Source organism: Orbicella faveolata, unplaced genomic scaffold (genome assembly GCF_042242905.1).
Source record: "Orbicella faveolata isolate gen_17 unplaced genomic scaffold, um_ofav_v1 contig_36, whole genome shotgun sequence".
Classification (NCBI taxonomy): Eukaryota; Metazoa; Cnidaria; class Anthozoa; order Scleractinia; family Merulinidae; genus Orbicella; species Orbicella faveolata.
Genome location: NW_028301565.1, coordinates 11,228,889 through 11,248,628, shown reverse-complemented (window position 1 = coordinate 11,248,628; position 19,740 = coordinate 11,228,889). Strand labels below are relative to the sequence as shown.

The window sequence follows — 19,740 nt, the reverse complement described above, 5'->3', positions numbered from 1 at the left end:
TTCAAACTTAAACATTTTGGGCTATTTTCGTAGACCACAAAAATAAGTGTAACACTTCTGAACAGAGAACTTTGTTTATTATGCCCGATTAAACCCCTTTCATATTATCCTTAATTATTTTACATAATATCGAGGGTATTTCCAGTTTAATTTGTGCTAACAAATATGTTAGTTTCCAAAGGAAGTCGCAAATAAAACAGAAAAAAAAAAACAACAGCAGTCTGAACTCAACAAATATATCAACAAAGGTCAGTGTCCTTTGTCTGCCATGCTGTATTTACAAAACATGTGACAACCAAATGTACAAGTACCCGCCTCTGAAAAAAACAATTCATTTTCGAATAGAATTAAAAAATCAAACACAAAAGTGAGCTCTTAGCTCCAAGCTCAAGCAAATCCAAAGATAATTTTATCAATAGTCACCATTTAGGCTACCATTAAGAACTGCGACTGAACTAATTCTTACAACTGATCTTTGAAGCTTGCGAAATGAAAATTCGCCCTTCTAAGTTACACCCTGTCAGAGTTACGTGTTTTTTCGCCCATTTTTCAGCCACGCAAATATGTCGTCTAGGACGAAAACAGAGTCGCTTCTACTTCAAACCTCGTTCCCAGAGTATCTCCTACATTGAGAACCAGCGGATTAAAAAGACCCTGGAAACAAGTTTATCACATTGCTTGATAATTCAAATAAACCCGATCCAGATGCAATCCTTTACTGCCCGATAATGATTTGGTCAAGACGAGATAAAATAATAATACTAGGATAAGACTTTGTTTTTCAATATTCCCTGCTCTTGTTTTCTTTTCCGATTGAATCTGACAATAAACACTTAATGACGGGTCCTAAGGGAAACAGTTAATTCTGTTTCCCAAGAAACTTAACAAAAAGGTTTCCAATTGACAACAGGCTGGCCGGTTTGAATCCTGCTGGGAGATCCCCAAACAGCTTGTATGCCTAACTGGATAACACCTTCCTCAACAGCAGATAATTATTACACTCGAGACCTTTCACAAAAACAAACGAACATTTCAATAGCTACAATTCTCTAAAAACAGATCAGTTACACTATCGGAAATGAACATAGAGGGCCAGGATAACAAGTAATAGCAGTTCAACGAAAACTTAGATGACTAGGACTTATCAGACATCTCATTTATTTTCAGTCGGGGAAACAAGTGCAGTTTTGAAATTAAAATCTTCGTTGAAGTACTCATTAAGCTTTCGATTTTTATTATGGATTCAAAAACTAGCACGAGCTAGTGGTTCGACCACTTGCTTTCCAATTTGGAGACGAAAGCTAAAACCCCAGTCCAGTCGCAAAGACTGTAATTCTTCATCAACTGGCAATTGTTTGCCCGACTGTTTTAGGTGACAAGACTATGAACAACTCGCAAAACTTAATCACTTCCCAGCATCCTTGACTAAACTAATTCTCTTGAACCATGATTTACTTTCACCAGCCGCGGCTTCAATGGCCGCGAGCCTGTGCTCCAAGTCCTGGGAACGACACTCGGATTCCACCAGGGAAAGCTTGGTCTGCGCCAGCTCTAGTTCCAGTTCTCTGAGACGCTGCTCGGAGTCCACCACCTTGACACTTGTCTTGAAGGTAGCAGTCTGGTCTCCATCTAGCGACACGTAACCTTCCTCTGAGAAGAGAGCAGCGCAGTTTTCGCACGATCCTACGCGTCTCTGAAAAAGAAAATGGTGAGTGGCTATTCGTCTCGGTTCAAAAGGGTGACTGGCATCTGTTCAAACGGAATAAGCCCGGCATAGTTAATCGAACGTCCGGAAATCGAACTCAAACGAGCCCATTCGAACTTAATCCGTGGATTGAGTTCGACTGAGTTCGGCAATCGAACCAAATCAAAAACCGAACTTCGTGTGAGTTCGATTTCCGAACTAATCGAACTCGATCGCACAAATCCAACCGAATCGAACTCAATCCATAAGATTGTGTCCGATTGGGTTCGTCAACCGAACTCAATCGAACACAATCCAATGAATTGCGTTTGATTGTGTTCGGTGAGTAAATCCGCTTGAACAAAATAAGGTTTATGTTATATGGTCTCGAAAACACGAAAAACACGTGTTATACTGAAGTAACTCGAGCCTCCAAAAACTTGTTATTGATTTTCAACATCAGTTTTACAAAAAATCAAGAGTTCAGAAATCAAAAATTCGATTAAGTTCGATTGTCCAATTATTTTTATGTGAGTTCAATTTGGTTCGATTGCCGATCCAATGGATTGCGTTCGATTGTGTCCGGTGAATATATCCGCTTGAACAAGGATTATGTTATATGGTCTCAAAAACACGAAAAACACTTGTTATACTGAAGAAACTCGAGCCTCGAAAAACTTGTTATTGATTTTCAACACCAGTTTTACAAAAAATCTTAAGTTCAAAAATCAAAAGTTCGATTGTCCAATATATTTGTGTGAGTTCGATTTGGTTCGATTGCCGAAGTCAATCGAACTCAATCCATGAATTGAGTTCGATTTAGTTCGATTGAGTTCGATTGAAATACAGTTCGATTGGGTTCGATTGACTATGTCGGGAATAAGCCACTTTAAAGCTACTATTTCGAAAAAAATTGACAACCGTTTTAAAGACAAACGATAGAACTTCATCTCATCCGATGATAGTGGGGGTGGGGGAGGGAGGGGTGGTCGAATAGCAATTCAAAGGATATTTGTCTTATTAATCACACGGTCAGTGGTCGTTCCGAGTGACCGCTAAAGTCACTTGCGAGACTGTATCGGTCGTAATGAGTTTGACACACAAACGAGGCGAAAGGGTCAATTCTGCTTTGTATTGACCTTTTCGCCTCGTTTGTATGCCTTTTTAAACAAAAGAATATTGGACCGCAGGTTCAACTGTAATAACAGCTATTGACATGAGTGAAACTTTGGCAATGGGAACGAGAGCGAGGCTTCAACGAAGAAAGCACGAAAGAGAGGCAAGGGTTACTTGTGTCAATTATTCCTGCTGTAGAGATCATTTAGAGTTTGCTCGCTAAACGAACGTAACACCTTCCATGCAGAGCGTCTAAGAGAATTCAAGGTAGAGTACCTTGACTTCCAGAAGCTCCCTCTGTAAATCTTCTTTTAACTTCTCACTTCTTTCGTCCACTCGAGAGCAGATCTACAACACAAAGCAGTCAGTCAGTGACTACATATACAAAACTCGATCAAAGGCCATGTTACTGCTACCTTTTTGTATTCCTCGATGATGGCGGTGTGCCGCTTCCTCTCTTCTTCTGCCACTTCAATGTTCTGCCGCCACATTTCTTTCACCTGCAGAAAATAAGTGGAATTATCATTAGATGGATTTTTTTCCCATTGGCCTAAGGTCCACCACAGCAAATATCTACCTACAAATAATGGTCTGCTCATGCCTATTACGTCTGAACGCGCTTTGCTGCAAATAATATTCTGCTTATGCGTGATTGAAACCACGATCTCGATTGAAAAATGGCAGATCGCTTCCTAGAGCTGTCAGAGGGTGATTTAAATGTGAAAACAAACTTAGCGATCGAATTATACAACAATCATTGAACTCGGTTATCGCAAAATATCGTGATTTATCAGTGTCTCATAGATTAATTATTTGCCGAAGCTTTCGGCTTCGGCAAATAATTGATCTACTCACCACTGACAAATCACGATGTTTTGCTCAGCCTCGTCCAATAATTGTTCATTCACTAATCCCATTTGCCTTAAATTTGCGGTAGCGACGTTCGATTTTACTTGTTTACTTGTTTTTGTTTGTTTGTTTGCTTGTTAGGGTACCTGAACTCCCTCTTCCTTGAACTTTTCTCGCTGGTCCTCTGCTTCAGCCAGTGACACAGTAGTACTGCTAAGAGCCTTGGACAATTCTTCCACCTTCTCCTCTGCCTAACAAACAAAACCACAAGCAACGCAGTGAATCCCAAAATGAAGGCGTGACGGCCTCAAAATTCATATTCTTCGCCGAGTCGAAAAATAAAATTATCAGTCGCACGAACAATTTCCAGTTTCGTAAACCTTCGTAGATATCCGAAGAGCTTCCGATCTTTACTAACCAATCAGAAAACTGCACTCGCGAACACATTCAAGTACACATTTCACAGTATATGAAGCCACTCAAACATACCTCTGCAAGCTTGCTGTGTAATTCCACTTTAGTAGTCACCAGTTCGTGAGCTAGATTATCATTTTCCTGTTCAAGTCTCATGTTGGCTTCAAACAGCCTCTTGTTCTCTCGCTGGTGAGAAAAAAACAGAAAAATAATGAGTAAGGTGCTTTGAATGCAAACAATATTAACGAGAAACACAATGGCGAAAACATGTGAATAAATCTTTATAAAACTAGATAAAACTAAGAAATTGTATCACCCTTACTCCTGGTCTAGGTATTGTCTAGTTCTCACATAAGACACTTAAGGTAATATACCAAACACGATAGACCGTGTTTGACCACATTTCCAAACACCGAGAAGAGAGTATTTTTGACGAACTTCGAGGTGTTTGGAAATGTGGTCAAACACTGTCTTGAGTGTTTGATATGTCTTCTCAATCGAAACTAAAACTAAGGAGAAAACGGAGAATTACAATTGTAAAATTCTATGTTAATTAAGATCACATATCCAAACACCGTCACGGTCATGATCTCCTTTGTTTAAACTTGATAAATTATTAATGAGTTTGAGAAAAATGAAGGAAAGCCGAGGAATTCATACAGGCACTACTAACTCTCTCGCCGATTCGACGAATCTCGCACTTAGAATACGAAATGAGCCATGTGACCATCACGGAACAATAAACAACAATCACATGAGCTCAAGCTATCTAGAACCCAAAGAGAACAACTACAAACATCGAGGAAACGCGTAACGCACACATAACAGCTCAAACCAGTTACCTATTCAACGTAACTGAAGAAATTTAACACTGTGCAATTTACCTGGAGTCTTTCTACCGGATCTTCAAGCTGTGCCTCTTGGTCTTTCTTCAACAAATACTCCTTTTCGTATTTCTTCATTTTTCTGTTGGTCACCTGAAATTTAGACCAGATGGCATTAATGTCTTGCACAGTCACCACAGTCACCCCAGCTAATCTCAAGTGACATACATTATTTCCCAAAACTTTCGGACGTTAAAATTTCGGAGATTTTATTTCAGACGTTTAATTTTCAGACACTTTTAATCTCATTTCGGACAAAATTAGGACACTTTGCTGAAACATAGCTTAAGCAAATTTTCACCAACAAAACATGAATTAGACTGATCTGTGAAAATGACAGTTTCACTGCAACCTCAAGGTTTTAGAGATATACCAAGGAGAAAATAACACAAATTCTATCTAGCTGTTACGTATCTTAAGCCGTGTCTCAACTAGAGGTCGCCTCATAAAGGAAACTGAGAGCTTTGGAGCTCCTTAAAAATTTTATACTGTACTGTAAATATTTTGGACGCTTAAAAATTTCGGACGGTTTTATTTTCGGACACTTTTCTGTCCGAAATTAAAATCGTCCGAAATTTTTTTGCAAGTAATGTAAACATACACCACAGTCACCCCAGCTAATCTCAAGTGTCCCAGCCAAGTGTTCTCTTGCGATATCGTGCAACGCCTCAAGAAAAGGTGTATGTTCATGACCGATTCTGTGTGGATTGAAACTACTTGTGGGCAAGGCGTGCTCGGTAACATAGGTGACCAATCAACCCCCTTTAAAAACTTAACATCTAATGTTATTATAATTTGCCTGAAACCTGAAACAAATCATTTATCCTACATATTTATTAACTGTCAACAGAGAGAAAGGATTTCATGCCAACTGGGTGAATAGATAATTTCAAAAGGTTTACTAAGATAAAGAAGAAATCACGTACCCTAAAGCTAAGAGCGGAGTTAATAAGCTTTTTATATTCTTCTTCATCTAAGTACTTTTTTGGCATGGATACTCTGAAATACTTCAGAATATCTTCAAAATCCATTTGGATGAGCTCTCTACGAGATGCCTGTGGGAAATGAAAACAAAATTTCAGCCAATGAAATGATAGTAAATTTACGTTCTATTACTAACTACATGAAACAATCCAGCCTTGTAAGAAATAGGTAATACATAATGTTACTTGAACGAAGATCAAATTTGCGACGAAAACTCAGGTAATCGAGAACAGTGCAAGAAAATTAAACAGCATGATGTTTTACCTTCAAGAGGCCCAAGGCAACTTGAAAAATGACACCCATACCCTAGAAGAAAAAAATCATGAAGAGCAACAGGCTGAATAAAAATGAAATACCACAAAACAGGCTACATTCATGATCGTAACTTTGCGCCTTATTGCATGTTTAGCGTAGGGAGAGTAACTGGCTGTTTACGGCGGAAAACCCTCCCGGATAAATTCTGCATACGAGCCAGGTGGCCCATCAGGCCTACGCTTACCTCCGATTGAAGTAGCATGAAGCGACTAGGAGTAATTCTACCCTCGCCTGGATGGGATGCTAGTCCCGAAATTCGAATGAACATTTTCCGAAAAACTATTATCCAAAAACTGCGGATTTAATTGTTTTTGGAAACAAAATTCTGACTGACAAATGTAAAAAGTACTTGTTCAAACCTGATCAGTAAAAGGGGTAACTTTGGTGCAATTTCTTGTGACTACCTAACGTCCTCTTTGTTTATTATTGTAAACAACCGATTGACTTACATAACAGAGGAAGAGATCCATAATACGGTAGACCATTGGTAAAGGAAACTTGGCTGTAAACAGCGTCAAGAACCACTGCGAGGCATACATGTGGGTCTGGATATCATTGTACTGAAAATGGCTGTGGAGGTCTGGCATCGAATCCTGCAACAAACCAAATATGGTTACCTCGCGTTTATGTCCGTAGTAAATGAGGCACCCTGATGACAAAATAGCCACATAACCAGAAGAAGCCACGAGCCAAGTCCCAGGTTTTCCAGTTTATTGTGAATGTTGACTGATGTCCTTTGCAGTAATATCCCAGCGTCTTCACAGGTTGCACCTATTGCACCAGTTGACCCCAGTTGCCACATCCAGTCATACATCAGCCGGCATCACAATGGAAAGAAGAACTGCAAGATTATGTGTGCCTGGGCCTTGCCAATCAACACAACACGAAGTCTAACAGGTTCAAACTCATGATTTGTCATGCCTTACCTACTTACAACCAGTGCAAAACTGTGTATTGCAAAGAAAAAAAAACTATGACCCCCCCCCCCCCCAATGGGGGTATTGAGAGCTAAATTACTTCTCAGAGAGCACTCACCTCAATCATTCGATCCAGTTGGAAAAACTTCAGGTGCAGCTGTTCAAAATCTTGCTTAAAAATCTCTCTCAGCCCATAGTCACTCATTATCTTCACAAGCAATGCAAAGGCTTGCTCCTCTGGAAGCTACAAATGTAATATTTGATCAGTTTTAGTAATACAGTGCAGCAGATAAATACTTATATGAAAGAAATAATTATTATAGAATAGAGCCAATAGGAAGTGAAAAGAAATTTACATGTAAGAGCAGCACAGCTGATAGGAATGACAGCCCTTGGCAGTAGCCCACTTCTTCATCATAAACAGAATAAGCCTGACAAGAAAAAAATAAGAAGAATTATCATATACGTGTGCCATGGGTATGAGCAAAAATGTGCTCTGGTTGGTTACCTATATGTACTGATAACATATTAAATTATGCCCAAAGGGCACAGATTGTGAAAAACTATAGGGAAAATGAATGCTCCCTTTAAAAAAGACGGCCGTTGGTAAATGAACAGCATTTTAAAGAATCTAGGGCTTGCTTTGTGATGAAGCAACTACTCAGTCTTGTACATGAACGTTTTGCCGGCTTGGTGCTACCAAATATGCCTTACTGGCTACAAAATTATGCTTCATAAAATTACTGAAATTTAATAAACTGTGTACTGAACTACTGACGAGCTTGACAGATAGTTTATTTGTACAACATTTTTACAATTATTTTAATGAGTGGAAAAATGTAAATTCAAGGCTTACTTTGCTGATCTTATACAACATCTCCTGACCCTCCCCTCCGGTGCTCTTAAAATAGTCATGAGCTGGGAAGGTACGGTGAATGTCCCACATGATCACTTGTTCTGTTGGAGATTCCTGACAACAACAAAAAAATAATATGAAATCAAATGAACATACAAGAGGTCTGCAAAAAAATTTAATATTGAACAAATTTATTAATCAACTAATTAAGGTAGTCTGCATACGAGCCAAGTGGCCCATCAGGCTGGAGCTTATCCGGTTTCTGTAGCATGAAGCGACTAGGAGTATTTCTACTCCCCCCTGGATGGGATACTAGTCCATCACAGGGTTACCCCCAGCATTAAGTTTGCCAATACCCATTTATACACCTGGGTGGAGAGAGGCACTGTGAGAGTCAAGTGTCCTGCCAACCAATTAATCCATCCACTAATCAATCAATCAATCAATCAATCATTCAATCAATCAGTCAGTCAGTCAGTGAGTCAGTCATTGAGTCAGTCAGTGAGTCAGTGAGTCAGTCAGTGAGTCAGTGAGTCAGTCGGTTGGCAGGTCGGTCAGTCGGGTGGGTGGGCAGTCGGGCGGGCGGTCAGTCAGTCAGTTGGTCAGTCGGTCAGTCAATCCAAACTTCATCTAGCGTACTGATTTACCTTCTTAATGAAATGCTTGTAGCCCTCAAGAAGTTCATCATTTTCTTTCAGACCAGCCATCATCTGCCAGACTTGTCCTCGGAGAGGACCAGGTATGCCCTGAAATTTATACCAAGAGAAAACAGAATGTAGGATCACCTGGGTGTACTGCAAGACATTCACTTCAAAAGCGTCTTATGTTAATTCAGAATCTGGCAGAGAGCGTTGAGTTCCCATGACCAAATGCGCTAGAGGGTAGCAGATTACTGCAATTTTTGCAACTCAAAATTTTCTCAGCTTCTGAGTATAATATTTTAACTAACTGAAATATTTTAACTATTTTTTGCTGTATGTTCTACAATTTTAAACTACTTTAACTGTGGTGTTGCTACATGTATGATCAGTTTCTGAATATATCTCACCTTATTTTCATATTTAAATTTTTTATATACAAGTAGTATCGTAAACCACGTTTTAGACCCAGATGTTTAAATAAAGTCAGTCAGCCAAAATGGCAACAAAGTGTTGTATGAAGCAAGCACATTTGACTTTTTTTAAAATAAATTTCAGCAGGCGCTAAAATGAATCAATAAAAAATAAAATAAATAAATAAATAAATATACATTTATATAGCGCCATTTTCCACTAATTGTCCATGGCGCTTTACAATACTTTAAAATTAAAATCCTAATTCTTTAAAAACCTAAAATCCTAAATCCTAAAAGTTAAAATCCTAAGAATTAAATACGCTATATAATACAATTAGGCTACAAATAAAAAGTAAAAACTACAAATCAAATGCACGCTTAAAAAGATAAGTCTTAAGATTAGCCTTAAAAACTGCCTCTGATGATGAAAGTCTGATCTGGAGGGGTAGTTTATTCCAGAGCCTTGGTGCCGCCACGGAAAAAGCCCTTTCACCATACGTTTTAAGATTTGCTCTAGGCTCATCAAGCAACCTGTTGTTTGAAGATCTTAGTGTCTGACCAGAAATGTTAAATCGCAGTAGGTCTCTAATGTAATCAGGGGTCAGTCCATTCAGAGCTTTGTAAGTTAACAACAATATTTTGAAAATAATCCTAAAATGAACTGGCAACCAATGTAAGCTCCTTAGTATTGGTGTGATGTGTTCCTGCCTTCTAGTCAAGGTAACAAGGCGAGCTGCTGAGTTCTGTACAAGCTGAAGTCTATTAATCAGATACTTTGGGAGACCGTACAGTAGGGCGTTACAATAGTCCAAACACGATGTTATGTAAGCGTGAACAATAGTCTCAGTAGTACTCTGAGATAGGTATCGCCTAATTTTAGCTATACTACGAATGCGGAAAAATGCACTCTTGCAGGTTATTTTAACGTGTTCTTTGAAATCCAAACATTGATCCAATGCAACTCCTAAATTCCTGGCCTGTTTACTAGACTTGATTACTTCATCACCAACTCGTATATAGTCGAGGGGTGGTCGTGGACGATATTTAGAACTAATAACCAAAAGTTCAGTCTTATCCCGATTTAACTTAAGTTTGTTGCACAGCATCCAGTCCCCAATGTCCTTAACACATAATTCTACTGCCATCTTTGAGCTTGATAGATGATTAGGACAGTTGGACGTAAACAACAAGTACAACTGTGTGTCATCTGCATAGAGATGAAACGGTATGCTGTGCTTTCTGGCTATGTCACCCAGCAGACTTGTATAAAGGGAATACAACAAGGGTCCCAGTACAGAACCCTGTGGTACCCCGTAGGATAAATTCTTTTTTGACGATTCAATTCCATTAACAGAAACAAACTGTTCGCGTGAGTGAAGGTATGAATGAAACCAATTAAGAGCAGTGTTCCTAATACCAAAGCGATTCTGTAGTCTAAATAACAAAATCGAATGATCGACAGTATCAAACGCAGCCGATAAATCGAGCAATAGTAATATAACCGATCTGTTATTGTCAATAGCCTTCAAAATATCATTTTGAACTCTCACAAGCGCAGTCTCTGTACTGTGATGAGATTTATATGCCGACTGAAATTATTCTAATAAGCCTTCATTATCATTAAGGTGGTCCATTAATTGTGTTGCAACTGCTTTCTCCGTAACTTTGGATAGAAAATATAAATTCAAGACAGGACGAAAGTTAGAAAATAGTTCATAATCAGCTCCACTCTTTTTCAACAACGGCTTCAACATGGCAACCTTGAATCTATCAGGTACTTGGCCACTTGTAAGAGACAAGTTAACTATACGAGTGATCATTGGAAGCAGATAATGATGGCACCCTTTGAACACTGAAGATGGAATTGGATCAAGTGTACAGGACTTTGAACACAGGTGATTCACAAAACCAGATACGACCTCCTCAGTTATTTTTTATAAAAGATCTACTAAAAATCTTTACTAAAGATCTACTAAGATCTACTAAAGATAAAGATCTACTAGTCATCTTTGCAGGTGTTGTTATTTACACTATCATGCAGTGTTACACACTTTAACCTGATTTTAATAGTAATAAGTGAAAAAAGCATTTCCTGATGACCCAAAATGGCTTGGAAAAGGATACTAGACTAATATAATATCACCCATGTTTTTCTAACTGATTTCACTCTCAAAAACAGCCCCACCTTTCTTACGAGTCCAGGGAGTTGTCTTGGCCTAAGAGTGACATCCTTCCATTTATTTAACAGTTCTGCCCAGCTTCCTAGCTCCTCCTCTGTGCACTCTTTCTGCACATCACCTGATCCAGATAGCAGTGGTTCATCATCTTCATCATCATCTGTACATGGAAGTACAACAGAGCCTTAGTTAAGTTGACACCCTCAGGAGCAGCAACTTATGTCTGAAAAAGTCTATCACTCAGATGTGCCCTTGCCCTATATACTACACTGGCCTCAGAAGCTACAAAGCAGGCTCCAGTTTTTTTTGCAGAGCAAGAAAAAAACAGACATGCACTCTTTTCCATTCTTATATTACATCATAAGCCAATTTATTCATGCATTTTGATTGGTTCATACTTATGATCTATTGGAGGGAAGACCTACAGATGACATCATAAACATTTTTTTTGGTTCTTAATTAAATAAAACAGATAGATTCCATGCTGCTGTGCATCTGTTGAGTAATAGATCATGGAAGTGACAGGCTTGCCTAACAGCTCATGGACCACTCTCTTGTTCTTACTACGTTTTGAAGTCATGTGTGATCTAATACTGACTAGATGTACAGCAAGTCAGCAACATGGAATCTATTTGTTAATTTCACAGCATCTACGACTTGAAGCAGAAACAACAATTTCATACTAGTGATCTAGAACAAGAAAGATCTGTGAGGTGTATTAAAAACATTCACTGTAACTGAGTAACAACAGGTCAGAGACAATGCAGTTTGCATATAAGAGAGACATCCCCTGCCAGAGGTTAATGTAAAGCTTTCAGATGATACTAAATCAATTTTCCTTTAACAAAACAAGGTAACTGTTAGATATCTTTCATTATGACAACATCAGTCTGTGTTAATACATGTAAACTCACCATCAGAAGTCTTGTTCCCTCCAGACAGCTGTCTTGTCAGGTTGGGTTGCCTCTTAGCCATATTCTTAGAAGCTTCTATACTGAGTTCAGTTTTGATGCTCTTCACTTCACAGCTTTTCAGTCCTGTCTCAGTGTCAATAACCTGCAATGAAACAATGTCCTATCAAACAAAACAAAACCAAACATGAACACCTAAGTATGCTTAACTTAGTGGGAGGTGCGGTGGCCTCATGGTTAGTGCACTCATCTCCGCAGCGAGCAGTCCAGGTTCGAGCCCTCGCCAGGAACACGGTGTTGTGTTCTTGGGCAAGACACTTAACTCTCACAGTGCCTCTCTCCACCCAGGAGTATAAATGGGTAAGGGTGAATTGTTGGGGAAACCTAACAAATTGCAGGGGAGTGACCTGCGATGGACTAGCATCCCGTTCAAGGGGAGTAGAAATACTCCTAGCCACTTCATGCTACAAAAACCGGGATAAGCTCCGGCAGCTATGAGCCATCAGCTCCAAGGCTTCACTTTATGCTTAACTTAGAGACAATGATAAAAATAATATCTTACTAGTAAACCCATTCAGTGCAACAGTTTACAAATGCAATACGGAGAGCAAGCCAAATAGGTATGAGCCTACCGTTAAAAAGTGACAGAATGGCAGGTTTGAACAGATTACGAGTTCTTGAAAATTTGTCCACTATCTACCAATCTATAAGTATAACCCTCTTATTTTAAATATTTGAAAGGCACCAGAATATTTTCCTTCTTTGGAATACTTTCATTTCATTACAGCCTGTCTCATTTCCTTTTTTCGTTAAAAAATTGATATTTGCTTTTAACTAATTTATTTCAATCTGTCCTTTATGATTTGCAGTTCAGTAAAGACCTAGCTATCTATAGCCCTAAGAAGCACTTCTAGGTTATCCAGGGAAATTCGGTCCTAACCTCTTTCAGTTCCATGATAAATGTTTCATGGAATTTTGGTTTACTGGGACTCCAGAAAAACTTTTCTCCACTGGGGAAAATTTTAGCTTTTGTCTCCACAATGAACCTAACTGGCTCTGTTACTCCAGTGACGACTAAGTCCACAGCTATTGTCACAAATATTCTTGAATCTGCAAAAAAAAAAAAAGAAAAAAAAACACCACAATAACCATAATAAAGTTGTTTTTTTATTGCTTGTAGAGATTGTGATGGATAATGTAAGGTAAAGTCCGCAATCAGGCAGAGGAGTCTGGGGCAATTATCAGACTGGGTAATGATCGACAAGTATGGCTTATATGATGTTTTCTCTAACATTCCTGGCAACAGCAAGAAAGCAAGAGGCTCAAAACAACATGGAGTATTTAAGAAGATGAAATAGTTGTGGTAAAGCACCAAAATTTTATTTGAGGAACTTAGCAGATACAGCAGTGCTACATCAGCCATGCAGTCGTTCTAGTTTCAGTCTTCTCCTTGAGGGCAAGCAAAAAAAATGCTTGTTGCCATTTTCACATCCAATATGAAATTAAGATGGTTTTCCCTCTAAGATGAGTTTTCATTCTGTACTATTTTCCCATCCATTTGGACGGAAATTAGAAAGATAAATTTGCAATGGGAAACCTGTCCTTCACCGGATTCATATCAAACAAGTTTTCAGCCTGAAGACGAGTTTCCTGTGAAATTGAAAATTTTCTTAATTTTCCTCACCTGCCTTGTTGTTGATGTACAATATCATGGTATTAATGACCATTAATGTTACAGGAACTGGGATGTTGATCACATCTGAGAGTCAAAGGGTTTTTTTATATATTAATAGACGTTTGACTGACATCTACCTTTTGGAGTTTCTGTGTTTAAAACTAACAAGTCACGTACAGCTGGATCCCATAACCCACTTATGTAATAAGTTTTGCCACCATCTGCAACTTCCATCGACACCTGAAGGAAATTCAAAATGATATTTTACTTAGCAATGATAAGTTTGTTACTTCTCATATTTGAAATTATACCATAAGTTTCATTTGCTTTTTTCCTAATTTGCAATGCTTATCTTTTTTATTTTGTTTGTGTTTGTTTAGACCATATGGCCCCACAGATGGTCTCATTTTGAACCCAAATTTTGACACCTTGCAATGAGAACATGACAGGGGTCAAATAATCAGTAATCAAGCAATCCATGATCTCGGTAAATGGTATGATAACAAGTGCTAGAATAACTAAATTGTAAATGTGTGCAGTATATCTTGAATGACTGTCCAGGTGAGAGTATTATATCTTGACAAAGGCAACTTCAGCTTACTTCTGTTCAAGTTCGTGGCCAGAGAATATCTTCCCAAAGGACAAGCAAGCTAACCATCACTAAGATGCTTCATTTTCATTTTTGATTGTAAAAACAATTAATTTTAGCTTGCCTCACTCAATAGATGCATGTCAGAATACCGAACATTCTTGCCAGGACAGATCAAGAGTCCAAAACACCTGAAAAAGGAAAATTATAATGAGATAATAAAAGTTTGAAACAACTTAAAATTGGTTAGCTGGAATTCCTCCTAGAATAAGAGAATAACAATTCCCAGTAGACACTTCATAACATGTGCAGAAATTAACATCAAGTCTGTTTTTCTTGTTGCGATTTGCTATTTCATAGAACAGAGGGGTTTTTCAGAGCTTATTTTCCACTCTCTCTACTTACAGATTCTTTCAAGATTAAAATGAGCAAATAATAATTCAAAATAAAAGTCAGTGTTGCAGACCATATGCGTGCACTTTTCAGTCAGCTATATTGACTTTCATTTTCTTACTTCCTAAGGAAGGCCAGTTAAACTAGCCGAAACATTAATTTATAATCAACTTTAACCTCAAAGAATCCCAAAAAAAGAAAACAACTACTAAAAAAAATACAAGAGGTGACAGTCTTAGAAATACTGTTGTTGTTGTTGTTATGATGAAAACAATAATTGCCAACCTTTCCACAATAAGATGCTTGTTTGTCAACTGTTGCACCGTTATTAAAACTTTCTTTCTCAAGTCTTGGCGAAGTTTAAAACAGTTTTTGTCCCTAGCAGCAGAGGAAAATCCTTTGTGGTCTTCCTCAAGAATGTCCAGAGTCACATCAAATTTGAAGACAAGGTTGCTGATACCAGTGACCATTGTAGGATTGTCAACAGACACCTGCTGTAACTGCTGTTTCCTCTTCAGTAGAAAAAAACAAAACAAAAGATTTCATTAGTGAAGGAATATGGCAGGTACAAAACCATGTAATTTTAACGCAACAAATGTAATTATTATTATTATTATTATATTATTATTATCATTATTATTTTTATTTTTATTATTATTTTTACTATTATCATCATCATCTTAATAATTATTATTAAAAGTACATTTTACACTTTTAACACTTTACAACAAGAGAACATGGAAATTTATGTTTCAGTTTATAATAAGGTGTCTCCAGGGGCACTCTGTTTTTAAGGTGGCAGCAAAAACCTTCCCTTATTATATTTGTTTCATAAGCTGCATGTTCTTGCTAGCCTAATTAAGTTTTAGCCGTCAGGTACGCAGTTTCAATTAATTAGGTCAACAAGAAAAGAAACAAATGTTCTAGGCTAATTCAACAAAGAATAACTGCAAAAAATTAGCTGACTTTTCATTTATTAAGCAAACACTCACTAGGGAATATTTGTCCTCCAGAGAGAAAGCATGTTGGAAAGAGAATAGAAAAAAAATTTCTAAGAACAGCAGCAGAAAAAGCAGTTAATGGTAACTTATTTGAGCCACTTATTGTAAAATTACATTTCATTTATCCTCTCTTCTAATTAGCTCCGCTAGAAAATATTTACCAAAAAGGCACAGAGTGCTGTGGATAGGAACTAATGTTGACAGTTTCCATGAATGTAAGCTCAGCATTATTTAAATCATTGCAAACTTCTTTAATTTCATGATTTTATTCTGCCAGGTGTCCTAATTGCACATTAATTTTCTATTGTGTTTTAAACAGGCTTTTAGACTCAAAATAATTAGGTATAGGTTTATATTCTTATCAATTCTAAAGAATCAACATTTTAATGCAAATAGAAGTTCCTGTCAAGATAGCTATTTATTAACAGGAACTTTTAAATACATTGATCAATATTATTACATAATATTCTAATAAACATTTCCCTATTCCTTTTTTTCTCACTTTGTTTCTTTCCTTGTTTAGTTTGATAATTTTAATACCGAATGCAATTTAAAAGAGAAGACAAGAAAAGAAAATGACTAGAAATTACGAAGAGGTACTTAAATGCATTAATCAGGGATACTTTTCAAAACAGTTAATATTGATTTAATATTGATGTGTTAAGGTCCGGTGATTCTATGTGGTGTTGCTCAATCTGACTGGGATGGTAGTCGAACCTCCAGCATACCAACAGGTTACCCGCACAAATCACTAAGTTCAAGTATGTATGTACATACATGTATACATGTATGCAGGGGTTTAAACTTGCCTTAAGTTTGAAATTATGGATCCATTTTTGCATCTTATAATTATTATACATGTAAGAATAAAACGAGACATACATGTATAAACAGACAGTATAATTTATAAAAAAACTCCATGTGATCAGATTATGAGATTGAGTATTTCTATAGCATCACCAGGCTGACTAATGGGCTGATTAATGGCCTGATGTGACCCATGGGAGAGAAGGGTAATGCTTCATGTATGCATACTCATATCAAATGTGTCACACCAAGATCAATTTAAACCACAACGTTTTCCCTTACCGACAGTTCAATTTGAAACTAATCTCTACTCTTTGTACCTTGCATCAAATTTTGACAACACACTCTGCATTCTGTAACACTGGACATTTGGAACTACTATTTATCACTTCTACATTGTACATTATTGTCTAACAATGAAGTATGTAATTCATTTTGAAAGCATAAAACTAAACTTACCTTCCTGTGTCTTCTAAAGGATAAAGCAAATGTCTTCAAGATCTTTCCAGCCTAAACAATTAAAAGTAAATAACTAAGCAAATTAAATTTTTACATTCTAGGGTAACAGTTGAGACATTAGCTGTTAAAGCTACTCTACAATCCAAGGGTAAATAAAGTATATGACATTATTAGTTGACAGTAAAAACCAATAAATTTGTGGGCATAAAAACTACAGTGCTTTAAAACTTAACAAGTAACTCACAGACCATACTTAATGACATGTTTTGGCTCAAGATAAGTGACTGTAGATATGTGAATTTATCATGCAATTCCAACCACTGAAATCGCTTATTCACATATCTACATGTACAGTCACTTGCCTTGAATTCATTTTACAAAGTAACACAAACACCAAGGATTTCTTCAAAAGAAGAAACACCACTGAAACACAGTTACTAAAAACAGTTCATTAAAGATCTGCAGAAAAAAACATTTTTCAGTGAGTTCCTGAAGTTATCACAATAATGAAACAATGTTATTGAGAACAGCGAATGGTAATATTTTATGACACTGAAGCAACCAAGCCAAAGCTTGCTTCTTTTATGGGTAGGAGTAGCCTTAAATGGAATCTTCTTACTACGATCTCAGATCGGTACAGCTTTTTCTGCCCAGATCTCAAGTTTTGTAGAGTGAGCAGAGTGAAATCATCCACCATTTTTGAATCTTGCCTTGCCACTTCACAATGGCATACCCAAGAAACAAACATATATATACTGTACCTAAATAAAAATTGAAACCATATGAAGGAGTTTAAAGATCTGTTTTAACTGAATTTGTATTATTACAGACACCTCTTTAGAGCTTACAATGTAGAGACCCTTTACCTTTTCAGGATCTTCACACTTGAATACATGGCAGTGGAAGATATCTGAGTCTCCATGGACAGTATTGAAGGCAAAACAGTCCCTTTCTTTCCCTTCAGCATCACCACGACCACAAAACAAAATCCTCTGTATGCGATAAGTTGCAATGTCAGCCTGCGTTCCAGGTTCCTTAAGTCTGATCATGCTCTCTGACGTTGAACCAACATATAGCAAAACATCAATAGTGACCTCCGTCTGTTCTCGCAGGATAGACATTGTTCTTTTCAATTCAATTTCACTGACAGGTGCATTCACAGTCGAGGATCCTAAATAAGTGATCCCATCAAATAAAATGGCATTATCATCACTTTCATCATCGGAGTGTCCTGGATGAGTGCTTGATCTAGCTTGCACTGCTTCTTCACTAGTGAAATCAGCAACATTTTCAGTCTGACCTGTGTTGGCCTCACCATCTGATGCAGATCGCTGTCTTACCAGTTCCCCCCTGGAATTGTCATCTTCTGTTTGTGAATCACCATCCACAGCAAGTGCATTTACAACATGATCATGGTTTTCACTTGGTATTTGACTACCTTCCTGAAGATCCTTTCCTTTATCCTGACTGGGAAACACCTCTTCTTGTGAAGCAGAGAAGTGTGAAATATCTCTTTTTGCATCTTCCACCAAGTGTTGTACCTCTTCCTCTGTTGGACCCTTCTCCAAGGTAGCCTCCATGTCAGGAGTTATGACATCAGCAAAACTACTCACACTACTCCCCTGAGATTTGCTCTTATCCACAGAAGAGCCTGACAGAGCTGACCCAGAATCAGATTCGATATCAGGCACAGCCAGCATGATGTACTCATGATCACTGTTTGTTGACTTTGCGCCTGGACTCCGAGGTTGTTCAGGGCTGCTGGAATTGCTTTCTTCTTTTACATCTTGTACACTTGTCCCTACTTTCTGATCTGCCATAAATGACTCTGACTGTTTGGGCAAAGATGTTTGACTTCAGCTGGGTTAGTATTTTTCAGATAAAGCAATGTCTCGGAAAAAGTGCTTATTTCTCTGAGCAAAATAATGATCTTCTCTTGCTACAAGGTTAGGTTGATCTGCACTCTGGCACCAATAGTAGTTAATATTTTATACACCTCAAACGAAACCGCTTTCAAATGAAGGTCACCTTCGAAGTCGAACTCGTCAAATGCCTCCAAAGTTGACGATAAAATTATCAACAGAATTCGAGATGCCGCAAGTTCACTAGCGAAGATTATTCAAGGACGAGTCTGCGACCATCACAGACGGCGTTTACAGTGAAAACTGTCAAATGATGGTAGCCGTTCTCGCCGGTCTGACAACCAGAAATCCTCTTTGTCCTTCCTTGCTTGGAAATGTTCTTCTGAAATGTAAAACGATCGTATCAGAAAGGGAAAGGGAAACACAGATACCCATAAAAAATACAAACCATAAGTTCTCACCTTCGTCCTTTCTGAAGTTGGCGACGGACAAAAAGAACACCTTTGGTCGTCCACACATGAGCTTTATAAACTAAAAGCTTCTCTTCTTCAATGCGAGGAGCCTGATCAAACGTGACGTCAAACAAGGGAGGATACCAACTTATTTACCTTTCAATAATGGCTTATTGGGTGCGCCTTTTACATTACTACATTTGCATGCCACAACGCTATCTTCAAATGGACAAAATCACTTCCTTCAACCCACATGCACAACTAATATAATGTGAATTTTGACGATATCGATCAAAATAAGCCAAGTTTCCTCTCGCCACCTGCACAGCTCGCTGGGATTT

The 19,740-nt window shown here is 37.9% G+C and overlaps 1 protein-coding gene across 3 annotated transcripts; it reads right to left on the bottom strand.

Moving 5' to 3' along the window:
* Positions 1 to 55: 55 nt before the first annotated feature.
* LOC110056784 (rab GTPase-activating protein 1-like) lies at positions 56 to 19,719 on the bottom strand. Of its 3 annotated transcripts, none has more exons than XM_020763323.2 (23): positions 19,409 to 19,719; positions 17,952 to 19,329; positions 17,086 to 17,136; positions 15,811 to 15,825; positions 15,104 to 15,330; positions 14,550 to 14,616; positions 13,974 to 14,076; positions 13,102 to 13,271; positions 12,165 to 12,306; positions 11,259 to 11,410; positions 8,667 to 8,765; positions 8,020 to 8,133; positions 7,520 to 7,594; positions 7,282 to 7,407; positions 6,696 to 6,839; positions 6,196 to 6,237; positions 5,874 to 6,002; positions 4,948 to 5,040; positions 4,139 to 4,249; positions 3,796 to 3,900; positions 3,217 to 3,300; positions 3,077 to 3,148; positions 56 to 1,693 (listed from the first exon to the last, which is right to left on the bottom strand). In XM_020763323.2, exons 2-23 carry the CDS (start codon positions 18,903 to 18,905, stop codon positions 1,406 to 1,408), a joined length of 3,363 nt encoding a protein of 1,120 aa, XP_020618982.2. In that variant the 5' UTR covers positions 18,906 to 19,329; positions 19,409 to 19,719; the 3' UTR covers positions 56 to 1,405. The 3 variants fall into 3 exon arrangements, with proteins under 3 accessions (XP_020618982.2, XP_020618983.2, XP_020618984.2); XM_020763324.2 differs by having other exon boundaries at positions 17,952 to 19,326; XM_020763325.2 differs by lacking the exon at positions 15,811 to 15,825.
* Positions 19,720 to 19,740: the final 21 nt, after the last annotated feature.